General features: G+C 35.9%; 1 protein-coding gene across 2 annotated transcripts in view; it reads right to left on the reverse strand.

The window, feature by feature from the left end:
* Positions 1-1,094, reverse strand: part of LOC131039801 (GDSL esterase/lipase At5g45910) — a 106,028-nt gene extending 104,934 nt beyond the window's left edge. Inside the window, exons 1-2 of one of the 2 annotated variants that reach the window (XM_057972639.2) lie at positions 650-1,086; positions 105-555 (exon numbers count right to left, since the gene is read on the reverse strand). In XM_057972639.2, coding sequence (XP_057828622.2) covers positions 105-555; positions 650-790 — 592 coding nt within the window. In that variant the 5' untranslated portion in view covers positions 791-1,086. Of the gene's footprint in view, positions 1-104; positions 556-649 lie in introns of both variants that reach the window. The other variant, XM_057972637.2, reaches the window with a different exon arrangement.
* Between the last annotated feature and the right edge of the window lie 18,504 nt (positions 1,095-19,598).

Here is a 19,598-nt window from a genome sequence, read left to right on the forward strand (position 1 = left end):
GAGACTCGCAATGTAATTAAAATTTTAAACAGAACGAAAAACTAATATATTGCCTGAAATAAAAGTGAGGCAGATTTCTATCATTTAGAAAGGACAGTACTTACAAGGAGACGAAGAAGAGGATTTGGGTACTTTCCCTTGATTTTCAGCCACTTCATTTTTATCTTCTTCATCAGAAACCAAATCAATTAGTAAATGACTGTCCGTGGGTTGGGCAGAATTTCTGGTAACAGCACTCGCTATGATACTATTAGGACATATCTTCTGTAAATCATAATGGGTCTCCTCAGATTCAAAAACAGTGCTGTTTTTCTCACACCCACTTTTTCCAAATATCCAAACTTTAAACTTCGACCTGCAGATATACTTAAACACCAAAAAATCTCCCAACTCTAATCTCTGATCATGTACAAAATTCTCCCAGCCCTGTCCAAACTCCAACCCAGTACTTGTACCACATAACTTTACAACCCACTGACGCCCACTTGGTACATGCAGAACTGTAATCAAATCAGCCTCCTGTATGAGCTTTGGAACAAAAGCAGGAGGAATGCTCTGCAGTAAAGTAAACCATAATAACAAATGAGCGTTCAACAATAGATGAAACAAAATAATTAAGGAGGACGCACGCATTGCACATTGGTGTTACCAGTTTTTGAGAAAAATCTCCCAACAACACTTTGAAGAAATATGAACACCCATCAGAAATCTTTTCTTCATTAAATTTTTGTTTGGCATGAATTGTATCGGCTGATGACCATTTCTTGCAGTCTCGATTTTCGTTCTTCATGACGAATCCAACAACACTCTTGCACACTGCAAAACGCAGTCACTGTTGGAGGGTCGGGAAAAGATAGTGACTGAAGATAAATATGCATAGAAATTATCGTGCATTATAAACGGTACGAGTAAATAAAAGAAAGAATTCTTCTTGCTCCAGTTTTGGCGGCGTATTCCGTAATTTTCGCCGTTTTCGAAGCCAATGTTCTCTTGCTCCATCGGACATACCGTTCTGTATTTTCTTGAAAAATAAATCCCATTCAGGTATACCGTTCTGTAGGTTGATATTTTTTAGCAGAATATGATCAATCTCAATCAAGAGATTGGGGTGCGTGCGGACATTTAAAGCGTAAACTAGATTTTTGTATGATCTCAGCATTATTTAGATGTTTCGTACACGGATTTTGTTATTAGATCAGAATAAGTGGAAATGGGAGACGGTCAGGGGATGTTCGTTATCGTTATCCAACTTCGTCTATTACTGGGTATAAAGGGAAATAAACATTCGGGGGGATTAAGGAAAATTAATTTAACGTATTAAAAATTAAAAGTATTTAATTTTCAAAAACGAGAACTTAATTGATGTGATGTGATGTGACGTGACACTTAAATGTATGAAAAATTTAAAAGATCAATTTATTATTAATTAATCAATCAATTTTTTGTATTTCTATCATACAATCATTTAACTTTGTAATTATTTCAAATCATTTTATTTTATGAAATCTTCTATCAATCTCTACCATTGATCAAATATGATATGTTTAGTGTACTTTACCTATTTTAATCAATTCATCTCATCAAATTTTCTATCAATCTCTACCATTGATCTAAGTAATAATATAATAATTTTTAAGTGGAATAATGAACAAATATGATATGTGCATACTTATATTCTTCTAAGTATGCTAGTAATAATGGTAGGTTACTATGATGATTTTTTAATTTGATTTCTATTAGTTTTAGAAGTGGGATGTTTTTATCAAAAGATTAGATTAAGTGTATGTTCTTAAGATTTTCTTTTATCCTTTTTTTTGTATTAAAGAATTTTAGGAAAATTATATTTAGTATTATTATTGAAAAATGTAGGTTATTATGATAATTTTTATATATATTAAGTATAAAACGAAAACGTCATACATCAAGGATTGATGCCTTTTCCAATCAATGTCATTGATTATCATACTAAGTTCATAGTATTATACTACATGATTGCATTCAACATAAACAACTTTACAAGACTTATACAAAAAAATTGTTATTACATCTAATGACTATACAAAAAGGAACTCTATCAAAGCATATGATCTTCCAATTGATAACATATGTTCTACTAGTCTGACTAGTCCTCCATCAATGTTGTCCAACCCAATGGCTCTTTTATCCACTTCATGCTCGTGTTCCAATTCTCCAAGTTTTCTATTGAGGGTGGTCCAACAGGTCCCTCCATTTTCTCCTATGCCTCGACTACATAAGTCTCTTGTTGAATTTTGTTCAGTTTCCTTCCTTCATTGAGTTTTTGCAAGAAGGTCTCTAGAGCTCTCACAAAAGGAGTTTGTTCCTCCTTGTACCATGACCATGTGTACCCATGCAATAACTCTGAGATATAAACTCTTGTGGTTCTCATCTTGAACAAATCTCTCAAATTTCTTCTTAGACAACCTCATAACTATGGTAACCTACATATCAATATTATAAGAAATGAGTCTTCACAAAAACTCAATAAGAAACCTACCCTTACCTTGATACTTTTCCTCATTTCTAAGAGACCAAATTTGCCACAAAATTTCACAAGATAATAAAAATGAGAAGAGATTATTGTCCATTTAAAGACCTTTTATGAAGTCATAAACAATATCATGATAGAAAATAATATCAGAGAATTTAACACCAAATATGTCCCATAATTCTTTAGCCATAATGCATTCAAAGAATATATGAGCAGTGGATTCAAAGATCCTACAAATGCTACAAATATCAGTGCCTTGTTGATTGTTTTTAATAGGTGATCTCTACAAAAGAAGTAACCATTTAAATCATTTCTTCTTGAGCATAACATTACTGCCCCATAAAATAGTAAAAACATTTTGCCACTCCTTGTCAGAGCAATTAACTTTTCACATAGTATTAAGGTCAAAAATTAATTCCTTATTGCAACATAATGATTCATGAACAAATTTAGCCTTAATGTTCAGCATTTGAATAGTTTGAATCTATCCTCTACTAAGGAACAGACCTTGGGGAGTAAGAGACCAAAGCACACCTCCTTCAAGACAATATATGTTATCTAATTGGAAGGGGGAGATGATATTGTTGGCTAAGAGAGCTCCAAGACATTAAATGTTCATCAATGATAATATCTTTAAATTAACTAATATCTTTTAGATTCCAACTCTTAGTCGAGCACCCTTGAAGTAGGGCAAGAGGCCTTCCTTTGTGGGTAAGGTTCCACCAAATGGATCTCTCCCCATATTAGTTGTTATTGTCTTGATACTGATGTCATTGTGAGAAATCAAGTTCCTAATGAACTCCCAAACCTTCTATATAGCCTTGAAGACATTAGAGCCTATAGGGGGAACATGAAATTTTCCAGTGATTTGGTCACTAAAAGGGAGCAACTTCTAGGTTTTGGCTCGTTTGGGAACAACTCACTTGATGTTATTCTTTATGAGAACCTTCCATGGCTCATTTCCATCTAAGGAATGAAAAATCCACTTAGCAACAAGGGAAATCCCTTGTGGCTTGAGATCTTTAAGTCCCAAGCCCCCCACATTCTTCCCTAAGTAGCACCGCTACCATTTGATAGAGTTCCATTTCTTGTAACCTTTGTTGTCAGACCATAAAAACCTCCTCATTTATTTTTGAATGTCATCGATTTGGTAATTACTGAACAACCAAATTGAAGCATAATAAAGATTGCAAGATGATAAAATTTTCTGACAAACTTGCAACTTGTTGACCATAGATAAGTACTATTTATTCCATTTACTAAGCATGAGGTCAAATTTACCTTTGATCCATAGCCACATGTCCTTGCTCGAAACAAGGCAGCAAACTGAGAAGGGGGGGTGAATCAGTTTGCACAAAAACTTAACTTAAACACAACTTCAAATCCAATAAATAACAGTGAGCACAAATCAAACCCATATCAATAACACACATAACACCAATATTTTTGACATGGAAAAGTTGGTTAAGAGAAAAACCATGGTGGGAACCTACCCGCAATACGATGATACCCTGTTAGAAGTATATGAAATATTACAATGGAGAATGCACATGCATTCAAGCACACTGCCTAGAGCTCACTACTCAAACAAAACAGTAAGGGCTACAACCTTGAGGAAGACTCACTGTCTTACAAAAATATTCGAATTACATCCAGAAGATCATGAACTAATAAAATAACATCTCCTAATGCCCAGTTACAGTTCTGGTTAAGCTCATATACTACTCTACAACACTTATTCGCACTTGTTCTTTGCTACTAAAGGATCAAAGCATTATTCGCACATTACACATTCTCACAGATACCGCATATACATCCATAACTAGATATTACATCAATTTATACACATCATCAACCTATATTTCAAGGTCGGCTCAACCCATAACACAAATTACAAAATATAACCACACACACTACAAAACAATATGTGGACCAAAACAATGTCAGCTATGACATAGTTTGGACCCAAATCAACTCCTCAAACACGCAACTCCTCCAAGAATCATACCACAAACATCCACAACATGCTACAATCATCTGGTCACCAAGAATATTGCATAACATGAACATACCAAAGAAATCACCAACATCGAGCATAACGATCAATGCGGACCAAAAACACAAATAGGACACAATCTAGAAACATCCACAAGCATCATGAATTACCACAGCAACAACTGCAACATCACCACATACTAGAATCTCCATCATCATTATACCAAAACTCAATAACATCAACTCATTTGACTACCAAACTAAAAGATACACTTGCGGACCTCCAAATCACGAACCATCTGAATTGAGGACACGCTAGAATGTCCCAAACACTCTGCCAAATCCGTAAACCAAGATATTGCAGTTCTAAAGCAATGCGAAGAAAAATCAAGAGCATCGAACAAGTGAACAACTAAAAACCAACCTCAATATCAGACCTCACAACTCGGTCAAAATACCATGCAGAACACATAAACTTTAGCTGAATCAACTAGAGATACTTATCTCAAAACCATTTAATCTGCAACAACTCAATTGCAACACACTAACTAAACCAACTTACACATTTTGACTGCAACACTGAAGCACACAGAAGAATATGTTGACATCAATGACAACACACACTCCAGTAAACTTGTCAATGATATCCAACAATCTCCCCCTTTGGTAGTGATGGCAACGTATGATGTAAAAAACAGTCAATGCAAAGATAGAAAACTCCCCCTTTGATCATGCATATGATATGATATTTTTTCACATGACTCTCTCTCCCCCTTTGAGAGAAATGCCAAAGACACAAACAACACAAAACTCTCTCTCCACAACTGAACATCGAATCTAAAACTCTAAACCACAACATTGACTACTCCCCCTGAGTAGCAGCCACCACACATAAATTTGGAGCAAAAAATGTCTCTGTGAATCCACCGGACTGATGCAAATCCATGCATCTTATTTCTCACCCGGAGGGGCAATCATCCCTATCTTCCCTTTGAGATACTCAAAAGTATCTTTAGGCAAAGGCTTCATGAAGATGTTTGCAGTCTGTTCCATTGTAGATACATACTCCAATCTGATTTCCTTCTTATTCACCTTCTCTCTTAAGAAATTAAAATTGATTTATATATACTTAATCTTGGAATGCAACACCGAATTCTTAGAAATGTTGATAGCACTTGAATTATCACATTATATAGCAGTAGGCACATCATAAACAACTATGATATCCTTCAACATCTACTTCATCCATATTAACTGAGTACAATTGTTGGTAGAAGCAATGTATTTAGCTTTTGCAGTAGATAAAGAGGTATCACTCTGCTTCTTACTTACCCATGAAACCAATTTATTACCCAAGAAAAATGCACCAACACTAGTACTCTTCCAGTCATCAACATCACCTACCCAATCAACATTTGTAAAAGCACTCAAAGTAAAGTCATCATCTCTAGGGTACCACAAACAAAAGTCAATTGTCCCTTTCAAATATCTGAAGATCCTTTTCATAGCAACAACATGAGATTCCTTGGGATCAACTTAAAATCTAGCAACAAGACATACAACATGAATAATATCTGGTCTAGTCTAAGTCAAATACAACAATCCACCAATCATAGATCTATATCTAGCCTGATTTGCTTTCGGAGAACATCATCCTTTGTCATCTTACATCCAGTTGACATAGGAGTACCAACAAGCTTAACATCATCCAAACTTCTTCAAGAATCCCTTCACATACTTAGACTGGGATATAAAAATACCTTTACCCATTTGAGTAATTTACAATCCTAAAAATAATTTCATCTCAGCAATCATAGACATTTCAAATTAATTATGCATATCATCAGCAAACTTCTTGCACAAACTATCATTTCCACCAAAAATAATGTCATCAACAAATACCTCAACAATCAATATGTTATCATGATCAAATATTGAAATACAAATTACTGTTAGCAGTACCTTTATTGAATTCAATCTTCATCAAATACCTATCCAATCTGGCATACCAAGCTCTAGGGGCTTCCTTGAGTCCATAGAGTGCTTTCTTCAATCTACAAACCATGTCTTTTTTATCTGTCAACTAAAATCCATCTAGTTGCTCAATGTAGACTTCTTCCAAATCTCCATTTAGAAAAGTTGACTTGACATCCATCTGATAAAATTTGAAATCTTTTTAAGCAGCATAAGCAAGAAATAATCTAACAACTTCAATTCTAGCTACTGGAACAAAATTCTCCTCAAAATCAATACCTTCCATCTGAGAGTTTTCCTTACAAACAAGTCTATCTTTATTCCTAACAACTTCACCTTGTCCATTCAATTTATTCCTGAAGACCCATTTAGTTCCAAATGCATTTTTATCCTTAGGTCTGGGAACAAGAATCCATGTATTATTCTTTTCGATCCGGTTCAACTCTTCTTCCATTACTTTAACCCAATTTTCATCTTTACATGCTTCATCAGCATCTTTAGGTTCAATTTTAGAGATCAAGCAATATTCTTCAACAATTCTTCTCCTAGTCATTACACCTTTATTCTTATCACCTATGATTTGGTTTTCAAAATGATTCAACCTTACATACCTAGGAGTCTTATAATTTTTTTTATTTTCAAGCTCTTGAACTCTTACTTTTGCACTAGCATTTGCACCTTCTCCTTCATTCACAGGCGTTTCTGGAATAATCTGAATTTGATTATGGGTCTGCACTTGCTTTCCTTTATCTAAACTGACATCCCGATCATTTGAATCATATCTGAAAGCTCTGATTTGATTCACATTGCTTTCATCAACTTTCACATTAGCACTCTCAACTATTTTTCTCAATCTCTTGTTATAACATCGATAGGCCTTACTCTTAGTAGAATAACCAAGAATAAATCCTTCATCACATCTAGCATCAAACTTCTTTGAATATTCATCTCTTCTAATATAACATTTACTTCCAAAAAATCTAAAATATCTAGTTGTAGGAACATGACCAAACCATAATTCATAAGGAGTCTTATCGGTATCATCTTTGATGTGCACCCGGTTAAGGGTATATACATTAGTACTCATAGCTTCTCTCCAGTAGATATGTGGAACATTTCCTTCAATCATCACAGTTCTAGCAGCTTCCTGAACTGTCCAATTCTTCATTTCCACAATACCATTATGTTGAGGGGTCCATGGAGCAGATAACTATCTCTTCATCCCATGCTCTTCACAAAATGCATTAAACTCACGAGAAGAAAATTCACCACCTCTATTAGATCTCAGACACTTTAGCTTTAGTCCAGTCTCAACCGTAGCTTTGAAAATCTTGAACTTCTCCAACACTTCAGATTTCTCCCTTAAGAAAGTAACCCACATCATCCTTGAATAGTCATAAATCAACAACATGAAATAAATACATATCTCCCTACAAGATTCTCACTCTAGAAGGACCACACAAATCAATATGCAGAAGATTCAATAATCCATTAGAACTATACTGTTTATTTTTTAAATTAACTCTTGTCTATTTCCCTAATTGACATTCTTTACATACCAAATTAGTAGGCTTTACCAACTTAGGCAGATCTCTTACTGCTTGAGTAGAAATTATCTTAACCATGCAATCAAAATTTACAACACATCCTTCTATGCCACAACCAACTTTCATCAACTTGAGCAATCAAGCAACTTTTACCAGCATTCAATTGAAAGATATTACTTTAATATGTGTACCTGATGCAATCTCAATTCTGGAACTACTTAAGATCTTACATTTGTCATTATTGAATTTCAATTCATATCCCTTACGAACCATTTGTCTAACACTCAAAATGTTGTGCTTTAGACCTTCTACATATAAAACATCATCAGTATTATGCTTACCATCAAGAGAAATAGAACCTCTACCATGGATTATACCATCTTTATCATCACCAAATCTTACTACACAATCATCATAATTTTCCATCCTCACAAACTTACTCTTATCACCTATCATATGATGAGAGCAACCATTTTCAATAACGCATTCATCTTTCTCCTCAACTTTAGCAACCAAAGCTTTCTCCTCATTGATGCAACTAGTAGAATTCGTAGACACTGAATCATCTTCCTTGATAGCAATAAATACCCATTCATCACCTGAATTTCCCTTATCAGATTCATCATTTTTCACACCTTTATCAGAAACATAATAACATTTCTTCTGATACTTAGACTTGTATGGCTTAAATGGCTTCTTAGGAACTCTTTTTGAACACCTTGAGGCAAAATGTCCTATCTTATTCCATGAAAAACATTTAAGAGGTAATTTTCCTTCATACTTACCGACACCTTTAGGCAATCTTCTGGAAATAAGCTCCTCAATCTCTTTTTCTTCTTCTTCAAGCTCTTTCATCTCCTTCTCATATATGGACACCCTTGTAGAACTTTCTCCCGGATCATATTTCTGCTTCTCTAAAATAGTATCTTTGAATGCAGATTATGACTTAGGAAGAGATTCACCAAATTTTCTCAACTCAAAGGCAATAGGCTTTTCAATCAACATGTCCCTAGTCACATCACTCACAGTCCAAATCTCCTCAATAGAAGCAACTTTATGCTTGTAAGCAAGAGGCAAGGATCTCAACACCTTAGCTACAATATTTGAAGCTTCCAACACTCCACTAGCACATTTGATATTCAACACAAGCTCATTCACTTTTTGCTTAAAAGAGGTAATATTATCATCTTCACCCATCTTCAGAATCTCATACTTCCCTTTCAAGTTCTGCAACTTAGCAACTTTTGCATGGCTGTCACCTTCGTACAAAGTCTCTAGCTTCTTCCAGATCTCATGAGAAGTATGCAAATCCATCACATTAGTCATCTCAGAATAAGTCAAGGAACTCAACAAAGCTTCCTTAGCTCTAATATTGAATTCAACTTCCTTTATCTCTTCTGGAGATGACGAACCATTCAAAGGAACATTATACACATTCTTAGTAATCTTCCAATAGTCTTCACTGATGCATCATAAATGACACTCCAATCGGTTCTTCCAAAGAGAGTAATTCATTATGGAATCAAATCTCAGGCTATCCTTCTTGAAAGCATAGGTTGACATCCTGGATCACCTCAAGCGGTCAAGCTTCTTTTGGAGGATCTAGCTCTGAAATGTTTCTCTTACAATGAGATAGGACATTTTGCTTCTAGGTGCCCAAAGAGAATGGCTAAACGTGATAGGCATGATAAATATGATAAGCATGATAGGAATTATAGATATGAGAAGCATGAGAAGTATGATAAGCCTTACAATTCTAACCGAAAGTATAAGCATCAGGAGAACTATTGCTATGTTGTTGATGAAGGTGTTATAGATGAAGAATCAGAAGGAGATGAAGTTGTGTTTATTTCCATTAAGGAAGATGTGGTACTTGTTTATTCCGCAAGCTACACTATTGAGGAGAAAACTTTAGATGCTAAATTTGAAGAGAAAGATGAATGGGTGATTGGCAGCGGTTGTTCACATCATATGACCCATGATAAAAAAAAATGTGTGAGTATGGAAAGGTATGATGATGGAATAGTGAGATTTGGAGATGACAAAGCCTGTGTGATTTGTGGTAGAGGTTCTATTTCCTTTGATGGTAAGCATAACATTGATGATTTCATATATGTTAAAGGTTTGAAGCATAATCTTTCAAGTGTTGGACAAATGGTAGACAAAGGTTATGATTTACAATTCAAGAATGGTAAATGCAAGATCCTAAATGCCTCTGGTATAGAGATTTCATTTGGAACTAAGACTGGAGGTAATATCTATCATTTGAATGCTATTGAGAAAAGTTGTTTGATTGCTCAGATTCGTGAAAGTTGGTTGTGGCATAGGAGAACGTGTCATGTTAACTTTGATTATATGATTAAGATCAGCTATATTCAAGCTATTAGAGATTTCCCTAAGATTGTTAAGCGTGCTAATCCAATATGTAATGAATGTCAATTGGGTAAGAAAACAAGAATTTCTTTCAAAAGTAAGCAGTATACATCTGATGGATTGCTAGATATTGTGCATATGTACCTATGTGGACCTACAAATGTTAGAAGTGTACAAGGAGATATATATTTTATGTTACTAATTGATGATTATTCCAGGATGATGTGGGTTGTCTTTTTGAAGGAGAAATCTGAAGCATTAGACAAATTCAAGATATTCAAAACAAAAGTTGAGATAGAGACATGAGTGAAGGTGAAATGTCTGAGATCTGACAAAGGAGGAAAATTTTCTTCTTTTGAGTTTGATTCATTTTGTGAGAAGCATTGGATTAGAAGACAATTATTTGCTCCTAGAACCCCACAACAGAATGGAGTTGTTAAAAGAAATAATAGAACTGTCTTGGATGTTGCAAGGACTATGTTGATTGAAGGGAATGTTCCAAAAGATCTATTGGAGAGAAGCTATTAGCACTATTATTTACACATTCAACCGAGTTCATATAAAAGGTGATACCGGTAAGACTCCTTATGAACTATGGTTTGGTCATATTCCTACTATGAGATATTTCATAATATTTGGTAGCAAATGTTATATCAGGAAGGATGACGATATAAGAAAGTTTGATGCAAGAAGTGATGAAGGAATTTTCTTGGGATATTCAACAAAGAGAAAAGCCTACCGGTGCTACAATAAGAGATTGAGAAAGTGGAAAGTGAAAATGTGAAGGTGGATGAGAACCTTGGAAAAGAGATAAGAGCATGTGGATATGATGATGATCAACACATTGTTCTAAATCATATTCAGACTTAAGAATTGAAGCAAAATGATTTGGTAGAGATAGTTAATCTGGATGTTTCTGTTGCTGGTAGAGAGGTAGAGGAACCTGAAAAATCAGAATAATCAGAAGACTCTGAGGTATGTAAGATTGAATCATTTTAACAATCAAATTATTGGTGATAAAAATAAAGGTGTGATGACTAGAAGAAGGCTAGCTGCTGAAGAGGTACGTTTGATATCTAAAATTGAACCTAAAGATTTTGTTGAAGCTTGCAAAGATGAAAATTAGACAAGGGCTAGGGAAGAAGAATTGAATCAAATTGAAAAGAATAACACATGGGAACTTGTGCCTAGACCTAAGGATAAAAATGTCATTGGTACTAAATGGGTATTCAAGAATAAATTGAATGAAGTTGGTGAAGTTGTCAGAAATAAAGCAAGATTGGTATGCAAAGGATATTGGCAGAAAGAAGGGATTGGTTATGAGGAGACTTTTGCTCTGGTAGCTAGACTTGAAGTTGTTAGACTATTGCCTGCATATGTTGCCTATAAAGATTTCAAGGTGTATCAGATAGATGTCAAATCAACTTTTCTGAATGGTGATCTTGGGGAAGAAGTCTACATTGAGCAACCTAATGGATTTTCATTATCAGATGATGAAGACATGGTATGTAAACTGAAGAAATATCTTTATGGATTGAAACAAGCCCCTAGAGCCTGGTATGCTAGATTGGATAAGTGCTTGTTGAAATTAGGATTTAATAAAGATATCACTAACAGTAATCTATATTTTAAGATTGAAAATGATAACATCTTGATTGTTGAAGTCTTTGTTGATAATATTTTTGGAGGAGATGATGACTTGAGCATGAAGTTTGTTGGTGATATGCAAAAAGAATTTGAGATGTCTATGATAGGAGAGATGATTTTTTTCTTAGGTTTGCAGATTTCATAGACTAGAAAAGGTATTTTTATATCTCAAACTAATTATGTGAAGGAACTACTAAAGAAGTTTGGGTTGGAAGACTCTAAACCGGTTGGAACTCCTATGGTGATTTGCTGCAAATTATCTAAAAATGATGAATCTGCAAAAGCTAATCAGTCTTTATACAGATCTATGGTTGGTGGACTGCTATATCTTACTCAAACTAGGCTGGACATTATGCATGTTGTTTGCATGGCTGCTAGATATCAAGTTGATCTGAAAGAGAGTCATGTCACTATTGTAAAGAGGATATTCAGATACTTGAAGGGAACTGTGGATTATGGTTTGTGGTATTCAAGGAATGATGATTTCATGTTATGTGCTTACACTAATGCAGATTGGGCTAGTGATGTTGATGACCAGAAGAGTACCTCTGGTGGTGCATTCTTTTTGGGGAATAAATTGGTTTCATGGGCTAGTAATGAAACAAGACTTAGTGTCCTTATCTACTGTTGAAGCTAAGTACATTGCTACTGCTGGTAGCTGCACTCAGGTAGTCTGGATGAAGAAAATGCTAAAGGATATCAGAGTTATTTATGATGATCTTACTATCATATATTGTGATAATTCTAGTGCTATTAATAGGTCAAAGAATCTGGTGCAACATTCAAAGACTAAACATGTGTCAATCAAATAACATTACTCGAGAGAAAAAGTCAGTGAAGATAGAGTATGTGTCTACAAAGGAACAAATTGCTGATATTTTCACTAAACCTTTGCCTGCAAATACATTTGTCTACTTGAGAGACAAGTTAGGGGTATCTACCCCTCTTGATGAGAACTAGATGCATTGAGTTGCATCGATCCGGTGGACTTCATTGTCTTATCCTTCTTTCCTGGATTGATGAGTTGGTGCTACTCCTCTGGTTGAGTATTCTATTGGATTGGTTATATGTTTATGATAGAGAGAATCATGATTTGATTATCTAAGGGGGGAAGTTTGGTTTTCTGTTTTGAGATCTTTGGCATTGTTGTCAAAGGGGGAGAGAAGCATGTGAAAAAATGTTTGATCTTCTTGATCTTAGGGGGAGTCTGTTGGAGTTGTTTTCTTTCTTTGCATTGATTGTTTTTCACATTAATATGTTGCCATCAATGTAAAATGGGGAGATTGTTGGACATTGTTGCTGCTAGGATATGTTTTTGTCATTGATGTCAACATATTCCTATGATTTATTGCTCTGGTGATTGCAGATTGTGATAGGGAGGATCTCACAAAAGAGTTCCACCTTGATTAGTAGGTTGGTAAAATATGTTATAGTGGGCTTCCATACTTGTTCACACCCTGATCTTGCCTAGTATTAAGTCAAACAACGAAACTCCTTTGGAATCCTTCCTAACAACTTGTTTGCTCCTATTACTCAAAAATCATGATTGGGATTCACTAGAGAAAATCCAACCATCAAGTTGTCAAAATCTCCCACATTCACTTGCAAGGCTCTAATATTATGTTGAGAAGGTGTTTCAGTTCCCTTCATGTGGTTATGTGACCGGTTTCTCGTGTTCCTATTTTCTAGGCCTAGTAGCCCTAAGAGCCCCTTTTAGCCCTACCTTCTTGGTTTTTGCCTAATTACTCAAAAAACTTCCAAAGGACCCCCTAAGATAGTTTGTGATTTGAACACCCTTTTGGAAACTCTTTGAGAATCAGGAGGTAAGGTTGTCTGATATGACCGTACCGGTACGAACCCCAAAATGGCTCTTTTTGAGGGTTTACGGGTTTAAGAGTCTTGTCCAGTGGGGTTTGTTGATTTCCACACCCTATCACACCTTCTTGCTTCTATTGAGACTCCATTAGACTTCCTTCTTCCCTAAAAAACACTTGGCACAACCACATTTGATCTTCCCCGCAAGCAATGATAAAAATAACAGTCATAATCCCTAGTCGGGCTATGGCAGAGCTCGCCTAGGATATGACAGAAAATGACTTCAAAGAAACTTACGAGACATTAAAAAGAATATGTACACTATACAAAGGCTCCGTGACTTTAATCCCAAGGGCCATTAAGAAAACACAATATGATTTCAAGTTGGAGCCATAGCTAGGGTCATAATCCCTTGCTCAGACCAAGAGCAGTGCAGTTGAAGAAAATTTGTAAACAAGCACTAAAAAAGCACTAAGAAATAGTAAAATAACTTCCTAAGAACCACCACAATATAATAAACCAACATGAAAGGAAAATACCAAGATCAAACCATCTGGTATGGACTGCTATAACCAAAATTACAAATCTTATGCAAAATTTTGAAAATTGCCTTGAAGTATTATTCAAATTTTTCTCATGGATCTTCCAACCCATTTATAATGATTTGAAAAGTATTTTATATTCCTCCTTGATCATAACCAACCACCCATCAGTTTCTTATCCACCGATTTGATCAATTTTGAAAAGTTGCTCCAAAAGTTGCAAAAAGTTGTCAAACAACAATGACAACTTTTGCTCCATTTTGCATTTTTGCAACTTATGCATTTTTCCTCTCTCTAAACCCCCTAGGATGGTTACCTAACATCCAGCTAACATTTCCAAAAGCCTTATGAGGCCTTACAAGGGGTTTTAACCAATTTTGCTAAATGATGTCATTTTTGGCTTACAAAGGCACTTTGGCCAAAATTGAGCAAATAAGCTAAAATAAGAGACAACAAAACTACAAATAACCTTAAACCACACACTTGGACTTTTCAATAGTCCTTTATTCACTCATTGACCCCAAATATGATCGATCACTCCAAAATTTTAAAAATGCAACACTAAAACTAGGTGCTCCTGCACCATACTCCCTCAATGAGAAAGAAGTCAAGTGACTCCTTTAGGCAACAAAGAGAGGAAAATTCCAAGCTTAGGAAAGTCTAATTCAGGTACCCAAGTGGCCTCAGATTCTGGAAGATGTTTCCACTTGACCAAATGTTCCATATAGGCGGCATGCCTAGTCTTCTTGAGGGTTCTTGAATCCAATATCTTCTCGGCTTGTAGCATAGGTGTAGGGGGGAAGGGCAAGTCTGAAAGTGAATGAGAGACCTCTAAGATTCTACTGCATTCCTATGTAAGTGTGTCTTTGTACTGCACCAAGTCTGCAACATTAGAAATAGGAGATAAAGCCATGTCCCTGGGTAGATCAAGTTTGTAGGCATTTTACCCATACTTAGCCAGGACCTTACAAGGTCCAATCCTCCTCATTTGAAGCTTTCTAGGGACACCTTTCTGAATAATTTCTTTTCTCAAATACACCATTACTAAGTCACCAACATCAAATTGAACATCCCTCCTCTTTTCATCCACTTTGCCCTTGATTCTTTGAGAGTTGTCTAGTAAAGCCTGCCTAACCTGCTCATGAATCTCTGTCATGGACTAAGCCATGTCAACATCATGTCCACTCCTTTTCTCCATACTCCCAATTTTTCTAAGCTCCAACACACCTCTTAGATGAAGGCCATAAACTATTTCAAAAGGACTCTTACCGATTGATCTATTCACAATGTCATTGAAAGCAAATTTTGCTTGATGGATGATTTGATCCCAAGCTTGTCCATACTCCTTTGTCAAACATTTGAGAAGGTTCCCAAGTGTCCTATTTACCACCTTTGTTTGCCCATCCGTTTGAGGATGGTAGGCTGAGCTAAAAGACAAGTTAGTACCCAATCTCTGCCATAAAGTTTTCCAAAAATGACCAATGAATTTGGTATCTCTATCTAACACTATATTGATTGGTAAGCCATGAATCCTAATGACTTCCTTGAATAAAAAATGAGCAATATGAATAGCATAATGAGTCACCTTACATGGAATGAAATGGGCCATTTTTCTAAATCTATCTACCACAACATAGATGCTATCAAATCCAGATTTGGTCTTGGGTAAACCAACAACAAAATCCATACTTACACACTCCCATGGTAGATTTGGAATAGGCAATGACTGATAGAGTCTAGCATTAGAAGAGGTTCCCTTTGCCCTTTAACAAACAACACATTGCTTCACATATTTTCTGATATCCCTTTTCATCTTTGGCCAATAATAGATTCTTTGAACAAGTTCCAAAGTCTTATTCAATCCAAAATGACCACTTAAGCAACCATTGTGCTTCTCTTGTATCAAATTTTCTCTCATGGAACCTCTTGGCACACAAAGTTGTCCTTTAAATAAAAGACCATCTTGTAAGGTAAAAGCTACATATTCACCAAGAAAGTTATTCCTAAACTCTTGACAAGCCTTGCAGATGGCAGCAAAATCTTCATCATCTTGATATAGCCCTTTGAAACTATCCACCCCAATTCTCTTGAGCTTCACTTCTTGTACTATTAGAAACCTTCTACTTAATACATCAAAAACCTTATTACATTGACCTTTCTTATGTTTAATGGTAAAAGTATACGATTGTAAATATTCTACCCATTTGATATGCCTATGATTCAACTTTTCTTAAGAGCTGAGAAAACTAAGACCTTGGTTATCCGTATAAACGACAAATTGTTTAGGTAATAAATAATGCCTCCACTTTGTAAGTGATTCAACAAGTGCATATAACTACAAATCATAGGAAGAATAACTTTTCTTGGCTTCATTGAGCTTTTCACTGAAAAATGCAACCGGTCTATTGTCTTGACTTAGAACCGCTCCAACTGCTATGTTGCTTGCATCACATTCTATGGTGAAGATCTTGTCAAAGCTTAGAAGAACAAGGAAAGGTTGAGTAGCCACCTTTCTCTTCAAGAGATCAAGTCCTTTTTGTGCTTCTTTTGTCCATTGAAACTTAGTCTTTACACCTCCTTTGATTGTATCAAGCATAGGTACACATATCTCACTGAACCCTCTGATGAACTTCCTATAAAATTGTGCCAAACCATGAAAACTCCTCACTTCACTTGTTGTTTTAGGTGTAGGACAACTGATTATGGCTTCCACCTTTGAGGTATCCATCTTCAATCACCACTTGAGATTACAAACCCAAGATATACCAACTCTTGTTTCATGAACTCACATTTCTCCAAATTTATAGTTAGTTGCTCATCACATAATTGCTTCAATGAAATCTCAATATGCTTAAGATGTTCATCTTTAAACTTACTAAAAATCAAGATGTCATCTAAATAAACAACAACAAATTTACCAATGTAATCTTTGAGTACTTCATTCACGAGTCTCATCAATGTACTAGGGGCATTTGTGAGTCCAAATGACATAGCAAGCCATTTATAAAGTCCTTCTGTGGTTTTGAATGTTGTCTTCCATTCATCTACCTCCTTGATTCTGATTTGGTGGTAGCCACTCTTGAGGTCTATCTTGGTAAAATACTTAGCACCCCTTAAACAATCCATCAAATCTTCAATTCTTGGAATGGGAAACCTATACCTGATTGTAATCTGGTTGATGGATCTTGAATTAGTGCAAAGTCTCCAAGTAGCTGCCTCATTTGGTGCCAAAACAGTGGGAACTACACATAGGCTGATGCTCTTTCTTATCAGACCATTGTCCAATAGTTCTTGGATTTGTTTAGCTACTTCCTTATTCTGCTTCGATGTCATTTTGTAGGCTTCTTTATTAGGCACTGAGGCTCCGGGTATGAATTCGATTTGATGACTTATGGCACGTTGAGGAGGAAAAGTGGTAGGTGTTCCATCACTTATGATCTCCTTGAACTGATTGAGTATCTATTGCACTTCAACCGAGATACAAACCTTCTTGTCCTTCTTTTTCTCTTTTGGTTTCACAACAAGTACAAACCCCACTCCTTCTCCTTCTTTGAGAGTGTTTAGAAACTCCTTCTCACCAACTAGTAGCACATTGGAACCTTTAGATATGCTCTCTTCTTCATCTCCTAAGGACTGAATTTTATAGGTAACTCCATCTTTTTTAAAGGTATAAGAATTATTTTCTCCATGGTGTAATGCTTTTCTATCAAATTGCCAAGGCCTACCTAGGAGTAGGTGACATGCATCCATTGGCAAGATATCACACAAGATCTTATCTTTGTAGCCTCCTATAGTGAACTCTACGCAAGTTTGTTCATTCACAAAAACATGTTTCCCTTTTTTGAGCCAAGTAACCCTATAAGGATCACTATGTGGAATTATTTGTAATTTGAGTTTGCTTACTGCTTCTTCTAACACTATGTTGTCAGTGGAATTTGAATCCACCACCATTCTACATACTTTACCCATGATCTTACATTTTATCCTAAATAAGGATCTTCTTTGACTAGGTTCCTCCTTAATCGGTTCTTTGATCAAAATTCTTCTCCAACCTTTGAATCTAATCTTACTTCTGATGTCTTCACATTTGTTGCATCTTCTTGAACATAAATTACTCTCCTTTCACCTCCTTGGGATGAAGAAGTCTTCTCAGGACATCTATAGGTCGGGTGTCCAAGTTGATGGAAGTTGTAGCACTTCATTGTGGCGAAATAGGACCCTCTTCCTGATCCACTAGACCTTCCTCTACTAGAGTTGCTAGATCCCCTTCCTCTATAGTTGCTCTTGCTATTGGAATCCCCACTTTTCTCTACCAACTTGGATTCCCCTTGGGATCTCCGGTCTACACTTCTTCCACCATAGCTACCTCTATGACCTCTGTCATCTCTTCCCCTACCTCTGCCTCTATTTCTTTGCTCTTGTTTCTTTTTACTCTTCTCTTCCACCTTGAGTGCCAATTGATAGCACTTGTGGAAATTATTGGGACACAACAAGCTTAGCTCTTCTTGGATATTCCACTGCAAACCATTCAAGTACCGAGCTACCTTGATTATTTCATCTTCCACCACCTTGGATCTCAAACACAACTTCTAAAATTCTTCAGTGTAGCTGCTCACATCTAGTTCTCTTTGTCTCAAATTTTGTCTCCTCTTGTGTAATTAAATTTAATAGTCTTTAGGGATATAGGCTTCTCTCACCTTGGCTAGTATTCCTTTCCAAGTGGAAATTGCGTTCTTACCCTCCTTTTTCCTCTCCTCTTGGATGAACTTCCACCAAGTCAAGGTTGCTCCTCTCAATATAGATTTGGCTACCTTCACCTTTTTTACTTCACTAATTCCATCACATTCAAAGTGATTCTCTAACCCTTCAATCCATTCCATGACCACTTCTGGTTCCATTTTTCCACAAAAAAGTGGCACTCCTAGGGACTTACCTCCTAAGGATTTGATGGCTCTAAGGAAAGGTTCTTCAGGCATAATAGGATATGGTTCAGGTGTGCCATCCTCTTCTACCACTTCTTTACCCTTTTATTCATTGATTTTGATAGTTACCTCCTCATTTTTGTCTTCTGCTTCACCTAGTTTGTTCTCCAATTGTTGCAATCTTACCCTGGGGAGTCTATTCTCTTCCTCTTGGTCTTGTACCTTTTTGGCCAACTCTTTATTGGTCATCATCCTGAGGCTATTTTCACCTACT

Source organism: Cryptomeria japonica, chromosome 7 (genome assembly GCF_030272615.1).
Source record: "Cryptomeria japonica chromosome 7, Sugi_1.0, whole genome shotgun sequence".
Lineage (NCBI taxonomy): Eukaryota > Viridiplantae > Streptophyta > Pinopsida > Cupressales > Cupressaceae > Cryptomeria > Cryptomeria japonica.